This window comes from Rhinopithecus bieti, unplaced genomic scaffold, assembly GCF_001698545.2.
Source record: "Rhinopithecus bieti isolate Rb0 unplaced genomic scaffold, ASM169854v2 scaffold_26131, whole genome shotgun sequence".
Taxonomy (NCBI): domain Eukaryota; kingdom Metazoa; phylum Chordata; class Mammalia; order Primates; family Cercopithecidae; genus Rhinopithecus; species Rhinopithecus bieti.
Window position 1 is genome coordinate 252,749 of NW_016812390.1, and position 24,064 is coordinate 276,812.

At 50.6% G+C, this 24,064-nt stretch overlaps 1 protein-coding gene across 3 annotated transcripts in view; it reads right to left on the reverse strand.

Moving 5' to 3' along the window:
• Nucleotides 1–9,655: 9,655 nt before the first annotated feature.
• Nucleotides 9,656–24,064, reverse strand: part of SMO (smoothened, frizzled class receptor) — a 27,580-nt gene continuing 13,171 nt past the window's right edge. Inside the window, exons 2-13 of one of the 3 annotated variants that reach the window (XM_017896282.1) lie at nt 20,800–20,915; nt 19,939–20,144; nt 18,117–18,326; nt 17,747–17,919; nt 17,156–17,375; nt 16,938–17,061; nt 14,314–14,406; nt 13,780–13,888; nt 12,641–12,826; nt 12,082–12,230; nt 11,426–11,560; nt 9,656–11,173 (exon numbers count right to left, since the gene is read on the reverse strand). In XM_017896282.1, coding sequence (XP_017751771.1) covers nt 10,746–11,173; nt 11,426–11,560; nt 12,082–12,230; nt 12,641–12,826; nt 13,780–13,888; nt 14,314–14,406; nt 16,938–17,061; nt 17,156–17,375; nt 17,747–17,919; nt 18,117–18,326; nt 19,939–20,085 — 1,974 coding nt within the window. In that variant the 5' untranslated portion in view covers nt 20,086–20,144; nt 20,800–20,915 and the 3' untranslated portion in view covers nt 9,656–10,745. Of the gene's footprint in view, nt 11,174–11,425; nt 11,561–12,081; nt 12,231–12,640; nt 12,827–13,779; nt 13,889–14,313; nt 14,407–16,937; nt 17,062–17,155; nt 17,376–17,746; nt 17,920–18,116; nt 18,327–19,938; nt 20,145–20,799; nt 21,566–24,064 lie in introns of those variants that run through there. The other 2 variants (XM_017896281.1, XM_017896280.1) reach the window with 2 other exon arrangements.

Genomic DNA, 24,064 nt, shown 5'->3' on the forward strand with positions numbered 1-24,064 from the left:
GCCAGCCCTTGCCCCTCCAGCCCCGCCCCGCCCCGCCCCACCCCGGCCCAGTCTGGCCTCGCGCGAGGCGCCACGGAACCTGTAGTGCGTTTGCTCCCGGCCGCACGCGGCGAGAAGACCGTGGGACCTCAGGCCCCGACCTACAGTGCGCGCCCCGGGGGCGGGGCCCGCAGCGCCCCCTGGGAGTTGTAGTCCCTTTGAGCAATTCCTCTGGAAAGTGGGATTCGGGCGAGGAGCGGGAGCGCTAGGGCGGGCAACTAACAGAAAGGAGTGAGGATAGGTGACTCGACGGAGGGGATGAGGAAGAGAAAGTCTCCAGAGGAGTTGTGACTTCCGGGGAGGGAATGCCAAGAAGCCTTAGGGGAGGGGAAGTGGGAGAGGACTGGCTCGTTGCCCTGACAGCGTGAAGTTCCTCCGCGTGTGCACGTCTGCGATCACGTGGGTGGGCATTTAAAGGAGAAGTGGTGTCTCCAGGCTGGAAGTGGCTTGATTTTTCTTTGTGAAATAGAGAATCCAACACCTTTCCAAACTTTAGTGGCTTTGTTTTTAGAAGGCATAAAGTAGGACCTTGCTTGCTGTGGCGCTTTCTGGCACATTCTGGGTTTGGAAGCTAACCCAAAGAAGTTAGGTATCACTAGATCAAAATTCAAGGCTGAGGAATTACACGTTGCCTTAAACGAGGCCAAATCGTTTGACCTATAATTCTACTAGGGCAATGATCTGAAATTCAGATACATATATCAGCATAGAGGAATATGAATAGTTAATTTCCTAAGTGATGGGATTTAAGGTGACTTTTACTTTTTACTTTGATGTATTATTTTTAAATTTTACATTTAGAGGATGTAAGCACAAAGACATGCACAGCGGCGCCCTTTTTAATAACAAAGAGCTATCTAAAACGAATGTTCAACAAATAGAGAAATTGTTACAGCCTTTGAAAATTGTTCGCCGGCTGGGCATAGTGGTTGACGTCTGTAATCCCAGAACTTTGGGAGGCCAAGGCCGGCAGATCACTTGAGGTCAGGAGTTCAAGACCAGCCTGGCCAACATGGTGAAACCCCATCTCTACTAAAAACACAGAAATTAGCTAGGCATGGTGGCGGGCACTTGAAATCCCAGCTGCTTAGCAGGCTGAGACAGGAGAATCGCTTGAACCTGGGAGGCAGAGGCTGCAGTGAGCCAAGACCTGGCAAGACCTGCAGTGAGCCAGCCTGGGCAAGAGTGAGATGCTGTCCCAGAAAAAAAAAAAAGGAAGAAAGAAAGAAAATTGTTTGCCAATACATTTTTAATAATAAGGGTTTCCCTTTATCATTCTTTACTCTGAAAGCCAAAATGTGAAGAGAAAGCTAAGAAGCTCTTGTGTCTGGTACACTTGTGAGCTCTGTAGAAATGGTCGTGCTCAGATGCCTTCCGACACATAGTGTGAGGCACAAATTTGGCGATCAGGAAATGAGAGACTCCAAGGCAGGACAACTTCACAAAGTGAAGATTTCCAAAATCGTAATAGCACAGGAAAGAAGATCAAGGCAGTCTGGCTTTCAGAATAAATGTTTATGATAAAAATATTAAGCTAAGAAGCAAGAGACAAAATTACACGTTCCATAAGATTTTATGTAAAGAAAACTTTATAAAAAGAAAATGCAGTTGACTCACGACAGGTTATGGGGGGGAGTTTCTTCTGTATTCTCAGAGAAACAGGAGCAAAGGTGTTCATACAGTTTACAGCTATTTCAGAGACTTACAGCCCTAACAACCCAGGCAGCCACTGGACAGCTACTATTTAGACATCTAGTCTTTGGTGTCACTATGTTTTGCCTGACAAGGAGAAGGAAGGAGGCCGGGCATGGTGGCTCACACCTGTAATCCCAACACTTTGGGAGGCCGAGGCGGGTGGATGACTTGAGGTCAGGAGTTCAAGACCAACCTGGCCAACATGGTGAAACCCCATCTCTAATAAAAATACAGAAATTAGCCTGGCATGGTGGCTTCTGCCTGTAGTTCCAGCTACTCAGGAGGCTGAGGCAGGAGAATCGTTTGAACCTAGGAAGTGGAGGTTGCAGTAAGCCAAGATTGCACCACTATACTCCAGCATGGGCAACAGAGTGAGACTCTGTCTCAAAAAAAGAAAAAAGAAAAAAAGAAGGAGGAGGGAGAAATCACCTGCCTCGATCTTCTTCTTTCCTATGCTACTATTTTGGAAATCTGTTCACTCTGTGAAGCTGTCCTGCCTTGAATGGAGACTCTCATTTCCTGATCTCCAAATTTGTGCCTCACACTATGTGTTGGAAGGCATCTGAGCACTGCCATTTCCACAGAGCTCACAAGACACAAGAGATTCTTAAGCTTTTTCTTCACATTCTGGCTTTCAGAATTTCCTTCCTGTTAAAAAGAAACCAGTCCAGAGCTTCATCCTCCAGCTGTCGGGGCAGAGATTAGCAGCTCTGTAACTGATTTCATTCTTCCCCCTAATGCTCAAGGGAGCTGCAGTACAGCCACCTGGCATGTGTTGGAGCTCATAGACAGCAGCTGCCTACCTGCCACTAGAATTGATTACTGAGGGGATGAATTAATTCTTCAGTGTGATGTGGTTATAAAATATAAGGAGTTAGAGCACTGGAATGAAACTGATACCCTGTTTTATTCCAGTCACCACGACTGATTGGGGCCAACCACCAGGACACACTCTTCAACCTGTTCTAAACTCCAACCCTACATACCTGCTGCTTCTGCCATCTTTGTAGCTGAGGGACACCAGGTACAGTTGAATATCAAATTACGTACTAGAAACAGGGCACTTAAGCTCCAGTTTATGAACTAGTTAATGAAATATTTGGACTATAGGTCTTCTTTCATCTGACTCATTCAGCTTCCAGAATGCTGGCAAGCAGGAACGTAACTTCCATGCAGGACATTGGTATAAAGAAGAATTTCCTTTTTTTTTTTTTTGAGATGGAGTCTTGCTCCGTCACCCAGGCTAGAGTGCAGTGGCATGATCTCGGCTCACTGCAACCTCTGCCTCCCGGGTTCAAGCAATTCTCCCGCCTCAGCCTCCCGAGTAACTGGGACTACAGGCGTGTGCCACTATGCCTGGCTAATTTTTGTATTTTTAGTAGAGACAGAGTTTCACCATGTTAGCCAGGATGGTCTCGATCTTCTGACCTCGTGATCCGCCCTCCTCGGCCTCCCAAACTGCTGGGATTACAAGCCTAAGCCACCACGCCCAACCAATAAAGAAGAATTTCTCTGAGGTATCTGACCAATCCAAGAGAGAAAACAAAGATACTAACATTGAGAGTTTCCAAAGGAAATAAGCCAGCCAGATCACCCGCCCTGAAGACCATACTAATGTTCACAGAGCTTCCGTGAACCATTTAGTGTCACATTCTTAAGTATGAACAGACAACCAAAGTCACCAGACAGATGAAGAAAACTTAGAAAACTTTGGTTTTTTTGTTTCAAGGCAGAGTCTCACTCTTGCTGCCCAGGCAAGAGTGCAGTGGCGTAATCATAGCTGACTGCAACCTCTGCCTCCTGGGCTCAAGCAATCCTCCCACCTCAACCTCCCAAGTAACTGGAACTACAGGCTTGCACCACCACACCTGGCTACTTTTTAAAAAATTGTTTTTGGTAGAGAAGGACTCTTGCTATGTTGCCCAGGCTGGTCTCGAACTTCTGGTTGGTTTTTTTTTTTTTTTTTTTTTTTTGGAGATGGAGTTTCACTCTTGTTGCTCAGGCTGGAGTGTAGTGGCGCAATCTCAGCTCACTGAAACCTCTGCCTCCTGGGTTCAAGGAATTCTCCTGCCTCAGCCTCCCGAGTAGCGGGGACCAAAGGCACCCACCACCATACCCAGCTATTTTTGTATTTTACTAGAGATGGGGTTTTACCATGTTGCCCAGGCTGGTCTAGAACTTCTGAGCTCAGGCCATCCACCTGCCTCAGCCTCCCAAAGTGCTAGGATTACAGGCATGAGCCACCATGCGCAGCCTGTTTTTTTGTGTTTTATTTTATTTTATTTTATTTTTTATTTTTTATTTTTTTTGAGACGGAGTCTGGCTCGGTCGCCCAGGCTGGAGTGCAGTGGCCGGATCTCAGCTCACTGCAAGCTCCGCCTCCCAGGTTCAGGCCATTCTCCTGTCTCCGCCTCCCAAGTAGCTGGGACTACAGGCGCCCGCCTCATCGCCCGGCTAGTTTTTTGTATTCTTTAGTAGAGACGGGGTTTCACCCTATTAGCCAGGATGGTCTCGATCTCCTGACCTCGTGATCCACCCGTCTCGGCCTCCCAAAGTGCTGGGATTACAGGCTTGAGCCACCGCGCCCGGCCGTTTTATTTTATTTTATTTATTTTGAGACGGAGTCTCACACTGTTGCCCGGGCTGGAGTGCAATGGCGGGATCTCGGCTCACTGCAACCTCCGCCTCCTGGGCTCAAGCAATTCTCCTGAGTAGCTGGGATTACAGGTCTGGGCCACCACATCCGGCCAATTTTTGTATTTCTGGGAGAGATGGGGTTTCACCATGTTGGCCAGGTTGGTCTCAAACCCCTGACCTCAAGCAATTCACCCATCTCAGCCTCCCAAAGTGCTGTGATTACAGGTGCTAGCCACTGCACCAAGACTTGTTTTCCTTTTGAGCAGTGGGGAGAGTGGGATGGGGTATTGGTCAAAGGGTACTTTAGCTAAATCTGTTATACTTTTCTTTAAAAAAAAAAAAAAGATCTGAAACAAATATAAAATGATAAAAATTTGATAATTCTGAGTGGTTGGAATATGAGTGTTTATTAGATTGTTCTTTGTACTTTTCTATATCGTTTCTATTTCTTAAATACAAAAGTAGGCTGGGCACAGTGGCTCATGCCTACAATCTCCACACTTTGGGAGCCCAAGGCAAAAGGATCACTTTAATGCCAGGAGTTCAAGACCAGCATAGGCAACATGGCCAGACCCTGTCTCTAAAACCAATGTGTTTTTAATAAAATGTGTCTAGCATGATGGTACATGCCTGTAGTTGTAGCTACTTGGGAGGCTGAGGCTGGAGCATCCTTTGAGCCCAGGAGTTTGAGGCTGTAGTGAGCTATGATTGTACCACTGCACTCCAACCTGGGCAGCAGAGCAAGATTCTGTCTCTGAAAATAAAAATAAAAAAGCAGGCAGAGGCTGAACATGGTGGCTGATGCCTGCAATTTCAGCACCTTGGGAGGCCAAGGCAGGAGGATCACTTGGGTCGAGACCAAGTTTGAGACCAGCTTGGACAACATAGTGAGACCCCATCTCTACAAAAGATAAAACTAGCCTGGCATGGTGATGTGCACCTGTAGTCCCAGCTCCTTGGGACGCTGAGGCAGGAGCATCGCCTGAGCCCAGGAAGTTGAGGCTGCAGCGAGCCGAGATTGCATCACTGCACTCCAGCCTGGGCAACAGAGTGAGACCCTGTCTCGAAAAAAAAAAAAAAAGCAGACAGAGGAACAAAGAGGAGCAGTGGACAGAGTGCTTTTAAGGAAGCTGGAACCAACAGAGGCAAAGCCAGCTGAATTTGAAAGAATGGTAAGAGGCCCAGTGAGGCAGCTAAGGGCAGACAGAGCCTGTGATGAGGGGCATCCATGGAGAGCTCTGTTCTCAGGGTGACAGCTTAGCAGGGAGTCCCCCAAACTGGGAGTCCCCCAAACTGGGAGTCCCCCAAACCAGGCTCCCCTTGGATCCTGAGGGATTTCTTTGGGGATCTCACTCAGGAGCTTTTGGTAGAAGGGTGGTTACTGTTGTTCAGTCCCGAGATCTCGTGCTCCCATAGGGATATTACTGGAAGATTTCTTGGTTGTGGGAGTGTCCATGGTGCTGGACATCTGCATTCACAAAGGTGGGTTCACATTGCCCCCTAGTGGCCACAGAGTCTCTGCACAAAAGTCACATTTCTCAACTTTTTTTTTTTTTGGAGATAGGGTAGTGCTGTAGTCCAGCAGCCAGGCTGGAGTGCAGTGGTACATTCTCAGCCAGCCTGGACCCTCGCAGGCTCAAGCAGTCCTCCTACCTCAGCATCCCGAGTAGCTGGGACTATAGGCACGCACCGCCACGTCTGGCTAATTTATTTTTTGTAGAGACACAGTTTCACCATGTTGGCCAGCCTGGTCTCAAACCCCTGGACTCAAGTGATTCTCTCGCCTCAGCCTCCCAAAATGCTGGGATTACAGATGGGAACCACGGTGCCTGGCCTATTTCTCAGCTTTTAAGGCCCACAATGAACTCCCCTTTCACCCCATCTCCCATCCTTTATGCAAGTAATCCCACTAAAGAAAGAAACGATAGAAGGAGGGAGGAAAACTAGTAGTCAACTGTCTTTGGAGATGAAAAGAAGAATATTGTAACACTCTCCTTTGTTTCAGAAAAGATCCTTAAACAGCACTGATAACTTTCATTATTTTAAATACTGTTGTTGATAAAGGCTAAAAAATAGCTGTAATAATGCTGAGGGAAGCCGTAACGGCCAGGATGAACAAGAAGAGCAGGTGTAAAAGGATGTGGCATGGCCAGAGGGAACACAAACTGGGAAACCTGGATAGAGAGAAAAATCAAAGGCAGGATTAAGAGTGGAAAGAGCCTGGACACTGAAGTCAGGAAGAGCCTAGACCTAGTGTCTGTCACTCACTAGCTGTGAAGTTGCAAGTAAGTCATTTTGCTTCACTGAGCTTATATTTTCCAATTAAAATGGCAAAAACTGGCCAGGTGCGGTGGCTCATGCCTGTAATCCCAGCACTTTGAGAGGCCGAGGTGGGTGGATCACCTGAGGTCAGGAGTTCGAGACCAGCCTGACCAACATGGAGAAACCCTCTCTCTACTAAAAATACAAAATTAGCCAAGTGTGGTGGTACATGCCTGTAATCCCAGCTACTCGAGAGGCTGAGGCAGGAGAATCACTTGAACACTGGAGGTGGAGGTTGCAGTGAACCCAGATCATGCCATTGCACTCCAGCCTGGGCAACAAGAGCGAAACTCTGTCTCAAAATAATTAAAATAAAATAAAAATGGAAAATACTGCAATTACTTTTGCACCAACCTAACACATAAAATGAGCTCCTTTGATTGGTTTGTTATTCTCTGAATTAAACAACAGATAGTGGAGCACCATGGCTAAGTGCCCACTGGAGCCAGGGGGCCCAATGAAATGCCAGCATTTGCACTTACTGTGTGGTCTTGGGCAAGCTACTGAACCTCTCTGTGCCTCCATATCTTGAGGGGTGTTCACAGAGCCTCACAGGTCTGAATCTGTGAGATTTGATGAATTAATGTATACAAAGTGCTTAGAGAAGTACCCAGCAAGCATCCACTAAGAGTTGACTTTTTTTTTTTCTGAGACAGAGTCTTGCTGTGTTGCCCAGGCTAGAGTACAGTGATGTAATCACAACTCACTGCAGCCTCCAGCTCCTGGGCTCAAGCGATCCACCTCAGACTCCCAAGGAACTGGGACTACAGGCACACCACCACACACCCCACTAATTTTTTAAATTTTTTGTAGAGTTGGGGGTCTCACTTTGTTGCCCAGGCTGGTTTCAAACTCTGGGCTCAAGCAGCCCTCCTGTCTTGGCCTCCCAAAGTGCTGGGATTTCAGGCATGAGCCACTGTGCCCAGCCAAGAGTTAGCTATTATTAATACACGTGTAAAGTGACTAGAATACAATCCATGAGTTAGTATTCCCTTTCCCCGTCTCCTGGAATCTGGCCATGGTCAAAATGCGGTGTCTTCATCACATGAGCAGCATTAGAAGGGTACTCCTGGCTGGGTGCAGTGGCTCACACCTGTAATCCCAGCACTTTGAGAGACCAAGGTGGGTGGATCACGTGAGGTCAAGAGTTCGAGACCAGTCTGGACAATATGGTGAAACCGCATCTCTACTAAAAATACAAAAATTAGGCTGGATGTGGTGGCTCACACCTGTAATCCCAGCACTTCAGGAGGCCAAGGCAGGCATATCACCTGAGGTCAGGAGTTCGAGACCAGCCTGGCCAACATGGAGAAACCTTGTATCTACTAAAAATACAAAAACTAGTGGGGTGTGGTGCTGCACGCCTGTAATCCCAGCTACCTGGGGGGCTGAAGCGGGAGAATTGCTTGAACCAGGGAGGCAGAGGTTTCAGCGAGCCGAGATCACGCCACTGCACTCCAGCCTGGGTGACAGAGCAAGACTCATTCTCAATAATAATAATAATAATTAATAAATAAATAATAAAATAAAAACACACACACAAAACCCACAAAAATTAGCTGGGCGTGGTGGCGCACATCTGTAATCTCAGCTACTCGGGAGGCTGAGACAGGAGAAACACTTGAACCCAGGAGGCAGAGATTACAATGAGCTGAGATTGTGCCACTGCACTCCAACCTGCGCGATAAAGTGAGACTCCATTTCAACAATAAAAAAGAGTACTCCCCAAACAAGCCTGGTCTGTACTCCACAATACCCGCCAAGTCTGTGGGCACCAGCCCCTTTGCTCCACAGATCTCTTCTCATAATCCTGAGCCCTTGCACCCCAGATCCCAGTCTTCTACGCATTATCTTGTTGGAGGAAATGGGGCTAACAGGCTTCCCTGACTGGCCAGGGGAAGAAGCTGTGGATCAGAAGGCGCCTAGCCTGATGGACATCCCCAGCAGAAGAAAAAGGCCCCCAGAGATGGGGTCCAGGAATGCCTCGAGGAGCCCTGCCCATTTCCACCCCGAGACACCATCACCCCAGGGGAAGCTGCACGCCTGTGCTCAAATATCTTGTGATCAGTGCTCAGCAAGGCAGCTGTGATCACAGAAGAGCTTTTGTTCATACACAGCCAACTGGCTCAGGCGGGCAGCCAGCACATGAGGCCGCCATCAGCTGGACATCTGACCATCAGCCGTGGCCACATTAGCACCAAGCTCTTGGCCTTTCTGAGCAGCCTTGGGAAGATGTGGAAGACAAAAAAGATCAGGACCAAGACAAGGTAAGGAGGCCAGGACCGGGAGCCACAGAAGAAAGAACGCACTAGCTGGGCGCAGTGGCTCACGCCTGTAATTTCGGCCCTTTGGAGCCCGAGGTGGGCGGATCATTTAAGGTCAGGAGTTCGAGACCAGCCTGGCCAACATGGTGAAACCCCTTCTCTACTAAAAATAAGAAAATTACTTGGGTGTGGTGGCAGGCACCTGTAATCCCAGCTACTCGGGAGGCTGAGGCAGGAGAATTGCTTGAACCCAGGAGACAGAGGTTGCAGTGAGCCAATATCACGCCACTGTACTCTAGCCTGGGGGTAGAGTGAGACTTTTATATCTCTCGCTCAATAACATACAAAATACAAAAAAAATATAAGCAACGCTAGGGGCACACGCTGTGAGCGTCCCAGTTTGGTGGCTCATCACTTTGGGAAGCCGAGGTGGGCAGATCACGAGGTCAGGAGATCAAGACCATCCTGGCTAACATGGTGAAACCCCGTCTCTTCTAAAAAAAATACAAAAAATCAGCCAGGCGTGGTGGCGGGCACCTGTAGTCCCACCTACTTGGGAGGCTGAGGCAGGAGAATGGAGAACCCGGGAGATGGAGCTTGCAGTGAGCAGAGATGCGCCACTGCACTCCAGCCTGGGCGACAGAGCAAGACTCCGTCTCAAAAACAAAAAACAAACAAAACAAAAAACACACCAAGAGTTTATACAAAAACCTTTTATTGACTGTATTTCTTCTCCCCATAACCTGGAACCCAGCCAGCATCTATGGCTTCCTGGTGTCTGATTCTTGAAAGTGGGGCCTTGGGAACATGGTTGGAGGCTATGGAAGGTGGGAATCTCACCCACCGACTATGCAGGTTGAAGGAAGCTTTCTTGCCTGGCTGAAGCTACAGCAGCTTCCCAGGGGAGCCCCTTAAGTCTAGAGGACCCATCACCCACTGAATGGGTGTGAGGAAGAGATGACACATCTTTCAGAGGCCCCATTACTCTCCTCTCCTATCCCACTCCAGGCTGAGGCCCTAGAGCTGAACCAGTCTCTCCCGTGGAGATGGGGCCCAGCAGTGAGGGGAGGGGGTTGGAGGTGAGTGTGTGCAGCAGCTCTGGGTCCTCATCAACAAAAAAGAAATGTGAAGAGGTTGGCACCTCTGAAATTGAACTGAAAAGGAACAAGGGAAGGAGGATACAGGAGAACAAAAGATGGGTTTGGGGTAGGGCCACCTATTAAGAGGCGACATGGCCCCTATGGGAGCAGGCCCTTCCAGCCCCACAAACACCTGGGAGAGGAAGAGGGAGCCCTGGCCCTACTTAGACAAAGGAGTAAGGAAAAAATTAACACTTTTGGACTGAGATTGCCAGGAAAGGGCACCCATCAGCCCAGAAAACAGCAGCCAGCCCTCATCGGCCAGACATGGGCTAGGCTGCCTCCCTGGCCACCACAGCCCACTCTGGGAACTGTCACCTCTGCCTCCACCATTCCTGCCCCACTGCAAGCTCTGCATACTCCCTGCCCCAATGGAGCAGATGCTGCCAACCAGGCTGCAGCTGGTGGGGCAGAAACAAGGACCCTGAGCTCCAGGCCCTGTCCCTGGGGTGAAGCCTCCCTGTGGAGATGTTAGGCTCTTTACCACAGTCCTGCTGCTTTGAGCCAGATATCCAGAACTCTCCTGGGAGGGCAGTCAGCCCACAGGTTCTCTGGAAGACGGGATCCTAGGGAAGCATGCTCGGTGAGGAAGAAGAGCCTTGAAGGTATTGGTTCCTCTCTTTCCTGTCCTAGGTCCTGCTCTGCAGGCTCAGAAGTCTGAGTCTGCATCCATGAGTTCTGCCTCCATCAGGTTGGTGCGGGAGTGAATGGGCCCCAGGCCCTGTCGGTGGCCGTGAGCCCAGGCCATGGGGGCTGGTGCACTAGGCAGAAATGGATCCTGAGGGGGACTGGGCTCTGGGCAGAATGGGTTGGAGACCAGGGTCCACGCTCCCTGTCGGCAAGAGTCCCCAGCTCCCCATGCACCTGCAGCCACCAGGCATTTCTGCCGGGGCAGCTGAGGCAGTCGAGGAACCGTACTGGGCGCAGGGGCAGGAGGATGAAGCTCAGGGGGCGGCGCCAGCGGGCACACCTCCTTCTTCCTCTTCCTCCTCTTCTTCTTCCGGCCCAGGCGCTTCTGCAGTTCTGGGGAGATCTCTGCCTCAACCAGCCATAGGTTGGCTTGTTCCTCTGGGGGCACTGACAGGAGGGAAAAAAACATGAGCTTGGGGCCCTGGCTCTGTCCATGCCACCCCCACTCTCCTGGGAGCCCTTACCCTGTTAGTTCTGGGGCCCAGGCCTCTAGACTCTTAGAGCCTTAGCCCCACCTTTCAGATCCTCTGGGGCCTTTCCTTCCTCTTCCTCCTCCTTTGACAGCCCCTGTACTCCAGTCCCAGAAGCCCCCAGCCTCTGTGCCCCCCCGTCTTCCTCCAGAAGCCTGAACCCTCATACCTGGAGTTGCCACAGGGGTGACAGAAATATCCTGGGGCAGTATGGCTCCTCTCCGAGCCACCATCTTGGTGACATGCTGGGCCCAGGCAGAGGAGACATCAGCTGAGGGCTCATTGAGATCAAAGGCCAAGCCCGCTGTGGGAATAGAAGGAAGGAAAGGAGAAGGAATAGTGACTCCCCAGTCCCTGGCAGTGCCTCCCATACTCAGTGCCATTCACCTTCCCACAGCCAGTCCCTCCTGCTCACCAGAGAAAGCTCACCCTGTGACCACGGTGATCTCTACCCCTTCAGAATCTGAAGAGAAGGGCCTCAGGTCCCCAAAGGGCCTAACTGGAGGCCAGAAATCCAGTTCTTGGAACCCTGACTTACTCTTGCCCAGGGATAGCAACTGCAGAATTTAGGAGAAGGGAGAGGGAGAGGAGTCTTCTTGGAACCCAAGCACTGGCAAGCAGACCCAGGGGCAGAAACAGAGAGGGGAAGCCCCCCAGAGGGTGGGAGGGGCCTGGGGAAGAATGGGTGTGTGAGTGACAGAGGGAGTGCCTTGCTCCACACAGTCAGTCTTCCAAATAATCTATGTGCCCCCAGCAGGCTGGGAGAGAATAGCACATGGGCAGCGCGGGGCCAGGCGGCTCCGGTGGAGGAGGGGTGAGGCTCACCCACAGGCCCATCGTGGGACACAGTGTGCATGCTGAAGGACAGCTCCTGGCCCGGGTTCTGTAGGAGCTCATGCCGCTTGGAGAAGGCCTTGGCAATCATCTTGCTCTTCTTGATCCGCTTGGGCTCATCGTCACTCTGCCCAGTCAACCTGAGAGTAGAAGGGATAGGGAAGGAGCGTGAAGAAACAGCCGCCTCCCAGCAAATCTTGGCAAGGGCCAGCGATGCCATTCTTTCCAGAGAAGGAGGCTCCCAAGGGCCTCAAGTCCTTCAAGGACTCAGGAGTAGAGGCCTTCTCTGCAAAGAAGTGGGGCCAGAATGCAGAGCTCCTGTGAGCCCAGCCCTCCAATCACTCCACTCTTAAAAGATGATGACAGCTGGCTCTGCACTTGGCCCAGGCCCAGGCATTGGGCCACCCAAGGACAGGAGGTGCCACCAGGGGGCAGTGGTGAACCACTGACCAAGGCTGCACTAGAAGCAGGACCTGACAAAACCTAAAGATGGGGTCCCAAGGCTGAGGGTGAGGCGGGCAGGGCAGGAGGGGCTGGCTGCCGCGCCCACCTGCACCAGGTACGCCTCCAGATGAGCAGCGTGGCCTTGGTCCAGACCCAGGTGCTCATGGCAATGCCAGTTCCAAACATGGCAAACAGGTTGATCTTCTCCACCAGAAGGCTCGGGCGATTCTTGATCTCACAGTCAGGGATGGGCTTCTTGGTGGGCAGTCCGATGGTCACATTGGCCTGGCACCTACAGTGAGGGGACGTAGAGAAGTGAGGCTTTCCTTTTTTCTCTCTCTTTTTTTGAGACAGGGTCTTGCTCTGTCACCCAGGCTAGACTGCGGTGGCACGATCACAGCCCACCGCAGCTTCCAATTCCTGGGCCCAGGCAATCTCCTGCATCAGCCTCCCAAGTAGCTGGAACTACAGGTGGGGTTTTCTGAGTCTACTAGGTAGACTCAGACAACCAATCCAAAACCTTTAGAAAGGGCTAAGCCCCACAGCGCTGATCTCAACCCTGGGTGCTCATTAGAATCAACTGGGCAGCTTTTAATAGCTACTGATGTCTGGGCCCCGCCCCAGACAATTAAATCAAATCTCTGGGGCAGAGACTGAGGCATCATTGTGGTTTAAAGTATCCCAGACTGGAGGCCGGAACCTTTAAGGAAGAGCCTGACACAGTCAGGGCTTGGACTAGCATCCATTTTAGCGGCTGTCCTTGTAACAGTGGGCACTGCGCTTCTCTCCGCAGTAGAGATGTCTTACTCTCTCCAATCCATCCTCATTATGACACAAAAAAGCACAGGCAAAACTAGCCGACATTAACAAGTCATTAACCTATCATAGAGAGGTAACTAGTCCTGTGCCAAGATCTACAACAGGCTCTGCGGGAGAGCACGAAGAATTAGAGGGCAACTTAGTGTCAGTCACGAAGCTGAACTGGCTGCTTAACAGTCACACATGCACCAGCCAGGCAACCAAGGGGGTGGAGAGGGAAGGGCAGAGGTGAGAAGGGATGTGAAGGTTGTTTGCCATGTTTGAGAAACTGCAGAGACTGGCGCCTTATGCACCTAGACACCATCAGTTGAATCTGCTGTATGCAGCAGGGACTTGGCAAATCCCTGCTGCCCAGTGGGTGCAGGTGGGTGTCCTATGGCCTTGGCTCCGGCTCCCAACACTGCCGCCTCCATGCCCCTCACTCACAGCACATAGTCCCGGAAGCTGCGCTCCCACTCAGCCTGGTTGAAGAAGTCGTAGAAGTGGCAGCTGAAGGTAATGAGCACAAAGCCAAAGGCCAGGAAGCCAAAAATGCCTGTGGAGGACAGGGGCAGGACAGGACGTTACCAAGCCCAGTCCCGCAGCTGCAGTGGGGAGGAGGGAGTCTGCCCCACTGAGGCCTCAAAGACCGCTGGGCCTGGGGTGAACTCATCCTGGGCTCAGTCCAAGAACTGCTTCCTCTAAAATAAAGAAGGGCACTTGAGGCAGCCATGGGAGGGCCCACATGGGATGTAGTGGGCAGGAGGAACCAGTCCTGGCATGAACTTGAATTCTTCCCCCCGAGTAGGCCCCCTTCTTTTGAGCTGCCACTACCACTACCACCTACACACACCCCTTGTCCTTGTCCCCATGGCTAACTTGTCCCACTGACTTACTGCATCCTGCCGGTCACATAGCCCCAGGAGGGTGCAGTGTTGGACTGGCCAGGACCTCAGACCGAAGTCCCCCGGGGCCACTCACCTAGGCGCAGCATGGTCTCATTGATCTTGCTGGCAGCCTTCTCACTCAGCAGCCCCGGGTGGTTGCTCTTGATGGAGAACAGAGTCATGACTCCTGAACAGAAGGGGGACCTCAGACATTAGCAGGGGTGAGGCTGCCCTGCTGGGAAGGATGGGTGAGTGGGAGGAGGGTCCTAAGGCTCTGGAGTCCCAAGTCTGATTGCCCCTGTGCTGACTGAAAGCCTGGGGAGCTAGAGACACTGGAGAAATGGTGAGAAGTTGGTAGCAGGTCTACCAGGGACTGGGAAGACCAGGGCAGAGCCTAGACAGACACGAGAAGAGGAAACCTCGGTCATGGCCTAGCTGCCCCTAAGGAAGGGGGCAGATCAAAGCTGTTCTGATGGAAAAGGCATACAACAAACTCAAGAACAGCGCTATCCAATATAGTTGTTGTTTTTTTTTTTTTTAGACGGAACCCTGTCTCCCAGGCTGGAGTGCAATGGCGCGATCTCAGCTCATTGCAAACTCCGCCTCCCGGGTTCAAGCAATTCTCCTGCCTCAGCCTCCCAAGCACCTGGGATCACAGGCACCCACCATCATGCTGGCTAATTTTTGTATTTTTGTAAAGATGGGGTTTCACCATGTTGGCCAGGATGGTCTTGAACTCCTGAACTCAGGTGATCTGCCCACCTCGGCCTCCCAAAGTGCTGGGATTACAGGTGTGAGCCACCATGCCGACCTTCCCATAGAAATATGTGATCCACATACATATGGCAATTTTCTAGTGGCCACTTAAAAAAAGTTAAAAGAAACAAGCAAAATTAGTATCAATATATTTTACAAACCCAATATATTCAAAATAAAAATCATTTCAACACATAATCCATGTAACACATTATTAATGAGATATTTTACATTTTTTTCCTGCCAAGTTTTTTTTTTTTTTTTTTTTTGAGACGGAGTCTCGCTCTGCCGCCCAGGCTGGAGTGCTGTGGCCGGATCTCAGCTCACTGCAAGCTCCGCCTCCCAGGTTCACGCCATTCTCCTGCCTCAGCCTCCCGAGTAGCTGGGACTACAGGCGCCCACCACCTCGCCTGGCTAATTTTTTTGTATGTTTTAGTAGAGACGGGGTTTCACCGTGTTAGCCAGGATGGTCTCAATCTCCTGACCTCATGATCCGCCCATCTCGGCCTCCCAAAGTGCTGGGATTACAGGCTTGAGCCACCGCGCCCGGCCCTGCTAAGTTTTTTTTAATACAGTGTGTATTTCACATTTTGCAACACACCTCAATTTGGACTCGTTTCTTTTCATTGTTGTCTTGTTTTCTTTGAGACAGGGTCTCACTCTGTCACCCAGGCTGGAGTGCAGTGGCATATCATGGCTTACTGCAGCCTCAACCTCCTGGGCTCAAGCAAGCCTCCCACCTCAGCCTCTCACACAGCTGGAACCACAGGCATGTGCCACCCTGCCCAGGCAAATTTTGTATTTTTTGTAGAAATGGGGTCTCACTATGTTGTTCAGGCTGGTCTTGAACTCCTGAGCTCAAGTGATCCGTCCGTCTCAGCCTCCCAAAGTACTACGATTACAGGAGTGAGCTGCCGCACTCAGCCTGGACTAGTTTCAACACATGTGGCTAGTGATTACCACACCAGGACAGCATGATAATGAAGCACAAATCAGAAGTCAAAAAGAGGGGAAAGAGGCGACTGAACAGAAGGCTGGCAGTTCAGGGTAAGGAAACTGAGGTTCACAAAGGAAACCCAACAACAATGAGCTAAATAGATGCTGAGGCTTACTGTGGGACGGCAGTACGAGACAGGAAAGTCAGGGACCACTAATTTCATGCATGCTGAGAGCTGTGTGTGCCAGGGGCAGAAAGAAGATGAAAACCAAGCTTCAGAAGATTGACAGTACATATCATTAATTTAATAATGTGCACACGGATAACCAAAGGACCCAGGTTGGGCCAAGTGTGCAGAGTAGATTACTCAGGGTGTTCATCACACAAGTGCACTGGCCAGGCGCTGACTGGGGCTGGATCCTGGCCCAACTCCACCTAACAAGCTGTGAGGCTGGGCATGGTGACTCACGCCTATAATCCCGGCACTTTGGGAGGCCGAGGTGGGTGGATCACTTTAGGTCAGGAGTTCAAGACCAGCCTGGCCAACATGGTGAAACCCCGTCTCTACTAAAAACACAAAAATTAGCCAGACGTGGTGGTGCATGCCTGTGATTTCAGCTATGGGGGAGGCTGAGGCAGGAGAATAGCTTGAACCCAGGAGGCAAAGGTTGCAGTGAGCCAAGATTGTGCCACTGCACTCCAGCCTGGGCAACAGAGCCAGACTCTATCTCAAAAACAAAAATAAACAACAACAACAACAAAAAAACAAGCTGTGAGCCCTGGGCCAAGGCCCTGGAGAGAGGGATGGATTTTTCTGGCCAGCACAAAGGTGCTGTCCTGCAAGAAGTGCCCACAGTGTTTTGTCTGCCTAGAGGGTCACCTTCTACTGTGTGAAGGCCCTGTAGCAACTAGCTGGGGTCTCAGCATGGGGGCAGCTGTGTTGGCAGCTCTCGGCTCCCAATCACACACAGCAGGTGCCCAGCACATCTTGTTACCCAGCTGGTCCTGGTCTGGTCTTCACTCACCTCGGATGAGGAAGTAGCCTCCCACGATGAGCACCAGGCCGATTGGGGCCAGCACGAAGCCCGCACGGTATCGGTAGTTCTTGTAGCCCACAAAACAGATGCCACTCACAGAGTCCCCATCCACCTGCGGCAGGAAGGGGCGGGAGGGAAGGTGGGTTACTGGCCCCCTCCCTCAAACTCACCCTATCCAGAACTCCCATCCCTACCAGTCACTATACCTGCGCCACAGCAAGGATTGCCACAGTGAGGACAAAGGGGAGTGACCAGGTGAGCAGGTGGAAGTAGGAGGTCTTGCCCGAGAGAGGCTGGTAGGTAGTGCCCAGGGCTTTGAAGGAAGTGTGCCAGGCATAGGTGAGAACCACAAACCAAACCACGCCAGCCATCAGGGCATAGTACACGATGACAAAGATGATGACACAGGACAGAGTCTCATTGGAGCTGTGCAGAGAGGTGAGGTGTCACTTGAGGTGGTCACTCCATCCTCCCTCCACCTGGTCTCCCCACCCTGTGCCCAGACCCTCAACTGCTGAGGTCTAGAGGTTCCCAGAAGTCAGGCAAGGCTTGCAGACAGGACCCAGATCAGATCTGAGGAGGCTCTAGGAGCCGCCCCTTTGAGCAGATGCAAACCATGAAGGTCCTGATTCTGAAACTAAGATCCTAACACTGGACACCTTGCATGCAGTATGCAGTAAGGCAGAGCCAGATCCTGCTCTGGATCTCGGTTTTACACGCACCTGCCCCTTTTGGGGTAAATGCACACTTCAGCCTTTCTCCCTGCACCTTCACTTCTGGGTCCCCAAGACACCTACGTGGGCTCCCCAAGCCTCATGGTGCCATCTGCACGGCAGACGATCTCCCGGCGGGCACCATCCATGAACTGGGCCAGCCAGCCAATGCTGCCCACAAAGAAGCATGCATTGACGTAGAAGAGAATAACAGCAGGGTAGCGATTCGAGTTCCGCCAGTCAGCCACGAATGTGGCCTGGAAGAGAGAAGTGGGCCATTCTGCGAGGTTAGGGTTATTCTGCTGACACAGACACCCTTAACTGAGCCCCGGACCCTTCTGATCATGACCCTTCCCTGGGGACCCCCACCAAGACCCCTTTGCCCCCCTTCCCTCTGGCTCTTTTCCCGTGTTCCAGGCAGAGGGCATCCCGGGCATGCCCTCCCGCGGCTGACCAGGGTGAAGAGCGTGCAGAGGCCTGTGACGGCCCCAAAGGCCGCGATGTAGCTGTGCATGTCCTGGTGCTCAGCCTCGGTGAAGAGCGGATTCTGGCACTGGATGCCGCAGCCCTCCACGTCCTCGTACCAGCTCTTGGGGTTGTCTGTCCGAACCAAGGGCACTTCGCACTGGCCTGAACTGTTGAACTTGATGTTCTGCACCTCATTCTGGCACCAGGGATGGGAAAAGATGGTGTCAAGGCAGCTCAGGGGCGAGCCTCTCGTTTAGGGAAAGGTATCCAGGTAGCATGGCAGGGTGGCTGGAGATACACTTCTGGGACCTGAATCCCAGGACTGGCTTGGCAAATTATTTGGCCTCTCTGTACTTCAGTTTCCTCACTTCTTTCTTTTTTTTCTTTGTTTTTTTTTGAGACAGTCTCGCTCTGTCACCCAGCCTGGAGGGCAGTGGCGCAATCTCGGCTCACTGCAACCTCTGCCTCCCGGGTTCAAGCAATTCTCCTGCCTCAGCCTCCCGAGTAGCTGGGACTACAGGCACCTACCACCACACCTGGCTAATTTTTGTATTTTTAGTAGAGACGGGGTTTCACCAGGTTGGCCAGGCTGGTCTGGAACTCCTGACTTCAGGTGATCTGCCCGCCTCGGCCTCCCAAAATGCTGGGATTACAGGCGTGAGCCACCGCGCCCAGCCAGTTTCCCCATTTCTAAGATGGTAGTACTTACCTCATGGTATGGTTTAAGGGTTAAAAGAATAAACATATATTTTTTATAGAGAGAGAGACAGAGTCTCGCTCTGTCACCCAGGCTGGAGTGCAATGGCACAATCTCAGCTCACTGCAACCTCTGCCTCCCGGGTTCAAGTGATGCTCCTGCTTCAGCCTCCCAAGTAGCTGGGATTACAGGTGCCCACCACCACATCCAGCTAATTTTTCGTATTTTTAGTAGAGACGGAGTTTCACCCTGTTGGTCAGGCTGGTCTTGAACTTCTGACCTCATCAAGTGATCCACCTGCCTCGGCTTTCCAAAGTGGTGGCATTACAGGCGTGAGCCACTGTGTCCGGCCAGTTTGTTTGTTTGTTTGTTTTGAGACAGAGTCTTACTCTGCAGCCCAGGCTGGAGTTCAGTGGCATGATCTCAGCTCACTGCAACTTCCACCTCCCGGGTTCAAGCGATTCTCGTGTCTCAGCCTCCCAAGTAGCTGGGACTACAGGCGCCACGACATCAGACTTATGTTTGTATTTTTAGTAGAGACAGGGTTTCACCATGTTGGCCAGGCTGGTCTGGAACTCCTGACTTCAGGTGATCTGCCCGCCTCGGCCTCCCAAAGTGCTGGGATTACAGGCGTGAGCTTATTATAATGGTATTTGGCATATAGTAAACAGGACTAATTAGTATTATTACTATAATTATTACTGTTATTATTTTCATTGAAGATCTCTCCTGCACCACTCAGAACTAGCTCACGTCCCCTGTCTTGGTGGCTCTAGCTGTTTCACATGCTCATGCCTTGACTCCCAACATAGACGAGAGACTTCCTGATAGGCTCCCGTCATCTGTGATGCCCATAACACCACAACACCCAACACAGCCACTGCTCAAAACATTTTGCTGAACATGTGATCACTGATAAATAGAGAATCCGTAATAGACGGGTCCAGCCAGTGAACTGCAGTTTGAGTTTGTGGCTTGCTGACCCCATGGCTGTAGGCTCAGGGTCTCCAGGAGACAAAGCTCTGGGCTCCCCTGCTCCCCACTGGACCCTGCCCTATACCCGGTCCTGCCCAGCCCAGAGAGCCTGGACCTTGTCTCACAGAGCACTCACTGTGCAGCCTTCAGGGAAGCGGTCAGGAGTACAGCGCAGGAAGTCAGGCCAGCCCCGCTCCCTCTCCACGATGGCACAGGGGCCTCTGGTGGCCTGGCAGAGGGTACGGCTGGGCAGCTCCACCCGGTCATTCTCACACTTGGGCATGTATACAGCACACAGCAGGGGCTGGATCACTGCCCAGCAGCGGGGAGCATTCCGGAGGCCTGAGGGTGGCAACAGAATCGCAGTGAAGGCCCTTCCTCACTCTGACCCACAGACACAGCTGCACCCCTGTTCCCCAGGCCTTTGCCACACTGCAGCCCATCACTGGTCAGACCCAGCAGGTACAGTATTTCTCAACAGTACATCTGGGCAGGACAGTTCTTTATACTGTAGGACTGTCCCATGCATTGCAGACACTTAGCATTCCTAGACTCTGCCAACTCAATGCCAGTAGAACCCAGAAGTGATTGTAACAAACAAAAATGCCCCAGCCCTCTACTAGGGACGGTGACTAGAAGAGAGCCTGGAGAGGAACCTCTGGGCTGCTGGGAATGTTTTATTTCTTAATCTGGTACTGGTTACACGGGATGCTGGGAATATTCTATCTCCTGATCTGATACTGGTTACATGAGTGTATTCACCCTGTGGGAATCAAGTTCATGATCTGTGCGCTATTCTGTATGCTTACTATAATTTAAGTTTTAAGAAAATAACTGCCTCTTCCAGATGCCCTCCTAGGGAGTGGTAATGCCTCTGGTAGAGCTCCCCAGGGTGGATTTACCTTTTCAGGGGTGCACCCAACCCTCACGGGGCCCATTTGCTAGAACCAGGAGATGTTTCCCTTTGCCCAGACCCCAGAACCCTTGTTCCTCTTACCAAGCGGAGTGAGAGAGAGAAGAGATTGGGGCTTAAGAAGAGGTAGTCAGAGGAGCCAGGCACTCCAAAGCCAGAGGAGGAAGCAGGAAGTCAGATGGAGAGGAACAGAGGAGGCTCTGTCCAGTGCAGAGAGGGGAAAAATGTTGTCAGCAAGACAGAAACAGACGGCGATCTCCCAGCACCCCTCCCCAGCATAGTCCTCCACCCTGCCCATCACAGAAGCCCCTCCTGAATCATCCCGGCTTCAGCAATATCTATTTCCCAAACAAGAAGTTGCATTAGGAGAGAATATGACGATGTGAGAGCCAACGTGGGTGCCGGTCACATTTCCAGGCTGGGGGTGGCAGAGACAGGTAACCTCTCCTCTGGAGGGAAGGCAATATAGTAGAGGGGTAAGGAGCATGCGCACAGCAATTGGCCAGCCTGGGTCCAAATCTTGGCTCCACTCTTTCCTGGTTCTATGATCTTGCGCAAAGTACTTTAGCCTCAGTGGCCTCATCTGTAAAATGGGGATGATAGATTTACCTTATGGAACTACTGTGAAAAGTGAGATAACACTTGAAATGCCCTTGGCAGTACCTGTTATGTAGTAAGCGCTCAGGAAATGTTAGCTCTTATGATTATTTGTTTGAGGCCTCTGACTACTCCCAGCTTTCAGAATATATTCCAGGGTGCAGAGCAAGTTCCTGCCAGTTAAGAAGCAATGTCCTCCTCCAGCTGGGCGCAGTGGCTCACGCCTGTAATTCCAGCACTTTAGGAGGCCGAGGCGGGTGGATCACGAGGTGGATCATGAAATTGAGACCATCCTAGCTAACACAGTGAAACCCCGTCTCTACTAAAAATACAAAAAATTAGCCGGGCGTGGTGGCGGGTGCCTGTAGTCCCAGCTACTTGGGAGTCTGAGGCAAGAGAATGGCATGAATCTGGGAGGCAGAGCTTGCAGTGAGCCGAGATCATGCCACTGCACTCCAGCCTGGGCAACAGAGCGAGACTCCGTCGCAAAAAAAAAAAAAAAAAAAAAAAAAGGCAGCAATGTCCTCAGGCAACAGTTCCCACTTGACTCAATTCAGTTACCAGTTGGCCAGGCGCGGTGGCTCACACCTGTAATCCCAGCACTTTGGGAGGCCGAGGCGGGCAGATAACCTGAGGTCAGGAGTTCAACACCAGCCTGGCCAACATGGTGAAACCCCGTCTCTACTAAAAATCCAAAAATTAGTCAGTCCTGGTGATACATGCCTGTAATCCCAGCTACTCGGGAGGCTGGAGCAAGAGAATCACTTGAACCTAGGAGGCGGAGTTTGCAGTGGGAAGAGATGGCGCCACTGTACTCCAGCCTGGGCAACAGAATGAGACTCTGTCTCAAAAACAAAACAAAACAAAACAAAACAAAACCCTAAAAACAGTCACCAGAAATTCTCAGCACATGGGTACTTGTAGAAAACAGAGAAGTAGGTGCCAGGGATTGGGGTGAGGGCAGGGTTTGCCTACAAAATAGTAGCATGAGAGAATATATGGAGGTGAAAGGACTATTCTCTATCTTGAATGTGGTGGCTGATTACACAAGTCTATGCATTTGTCTAAACTTAGAACTGTACAACAAAGAAAAAGTGAATTTTACTGGATGTTTACTTTTATTGCGCAGTACATTTAAAATGGGGGGAGCTCTCTGGAGCAAAATGCTTTAGAGAAACATAAGGCAGTTAATAAAAAGGTTGTGTCAGCGGGCATGGTGGCTCAAGCCTGTAATCCCAGCACTTTGGGAGGCCGAGGTGGGTGGATCATGAGGTCAGGAGTTCAAGACCAGTCTGGCCAACATGGTGAAACCCCGTCTCTACTAAAAGTACAAAAATTAGCCGGGTGTAGTGGAGGGCACCTGTAATCTCAGCTACTCAGGAGGCTGAGGCAGGAGAACAGCTTGAACCTGGGAGGCAGAGGTTGCAGTGAGCCGAGATGGCACCACTGCACTCCAGCCTGGGCAACAGAACAAAACTCCATCTCATAACAAACAAACAAAAAACAAAAAACTGTAATTTTCTCAATCTTTTATATCTGTGATAACAATCAGGTTTTAAAATGTGTAATTTGATTGTTTTATTTTTTTTCCCTCATTGTGAATATGGTTTCATACCTTGAAAATAAAACTCCCCAGGAAAAGAGAGATTATTAAATAAATCTTTTTTTTTTTTTGAGATGGAGTCTCGCTCTGTTGCCCAGGCTGGAGTGCAGTGGCCGGATCTCAGCTCACTGCAACCTCCGCCTCCCGGGTTCACGCCATTCTCCTGCCTCAGCCTCCCGAGTAGCTGGGACTACAGGCGCCCGCCATCTCGCCCGGCTAGTTTTTTGCATTTTTTAGTAGAGACGGGGTTTCACCGTGTTAGCCAGGATGGTCTCGATCTCCTGACCTCGTGATCCACCCGTCTCGGCCTCCCAAAGCGCTGGGATTACAGGCTTGAGCCACCGCGCCCGGCCTATTAAATAAATCTTAAAGGACAACTGAGAAATTATCTAGGGAAAAAATAAGGTGGATCTTTACCCCATTTCTTACATAAAAGTCCAGATGGATAAAAAATAACTACATTGTTTTTCTAAAAATTAAAGTTTTAGAAGAAAAGATGGGAAATGATTTTTTAAACCTTGGAGTGGAGAAGACCTTCTGAAATGACACAAAACATACACACCATGAGATAAAAGATTTAAACAAAAGACTTCAGAAAAATCGATACAAAATCATAAGAAAAGTAAGACACTCAACAAATATATTTTCAATGCTTATCACAAGAGCTAATTTCCTTATATGCACAGAGCTCCTCCAAATCAGTAAAAATTGCATAATTCTATAGAAACATAGGCAAAAGACAAATAACAGATCACAGCTTCAAATGTTTTGATCTTTATCACTAAGTGATAAAAAGTATAAAAGTTTAAAAAAAGAGTATTTCGTTGTAGTTTATTCCACATTTGTATTATTAAGAGTGAGGTCGAACATCTCTTTACACTTTTATTTATTTATTTTTTTATTTTTATTTATTTATTTATTTATTTTTTTTGAGACGGAGTTTTGCTCTGCGGTCCAGGCTGGAGTGCTGTGGCCGGCTCTCAGCTCACTGCAAGCTCCGCCTCCCGGGTTCACGCCATTCTCCTGTCTCAGCCTCCCGAGTAGCTGGGACTACAGGCGCCCGCCTCGTCGCCCGGCTAGTTTTTTGTATTTTTTAGTAGAGACGGGGTTTCACCGTATTAGCCAGGATGGTCTCGATCTCCTGACCTC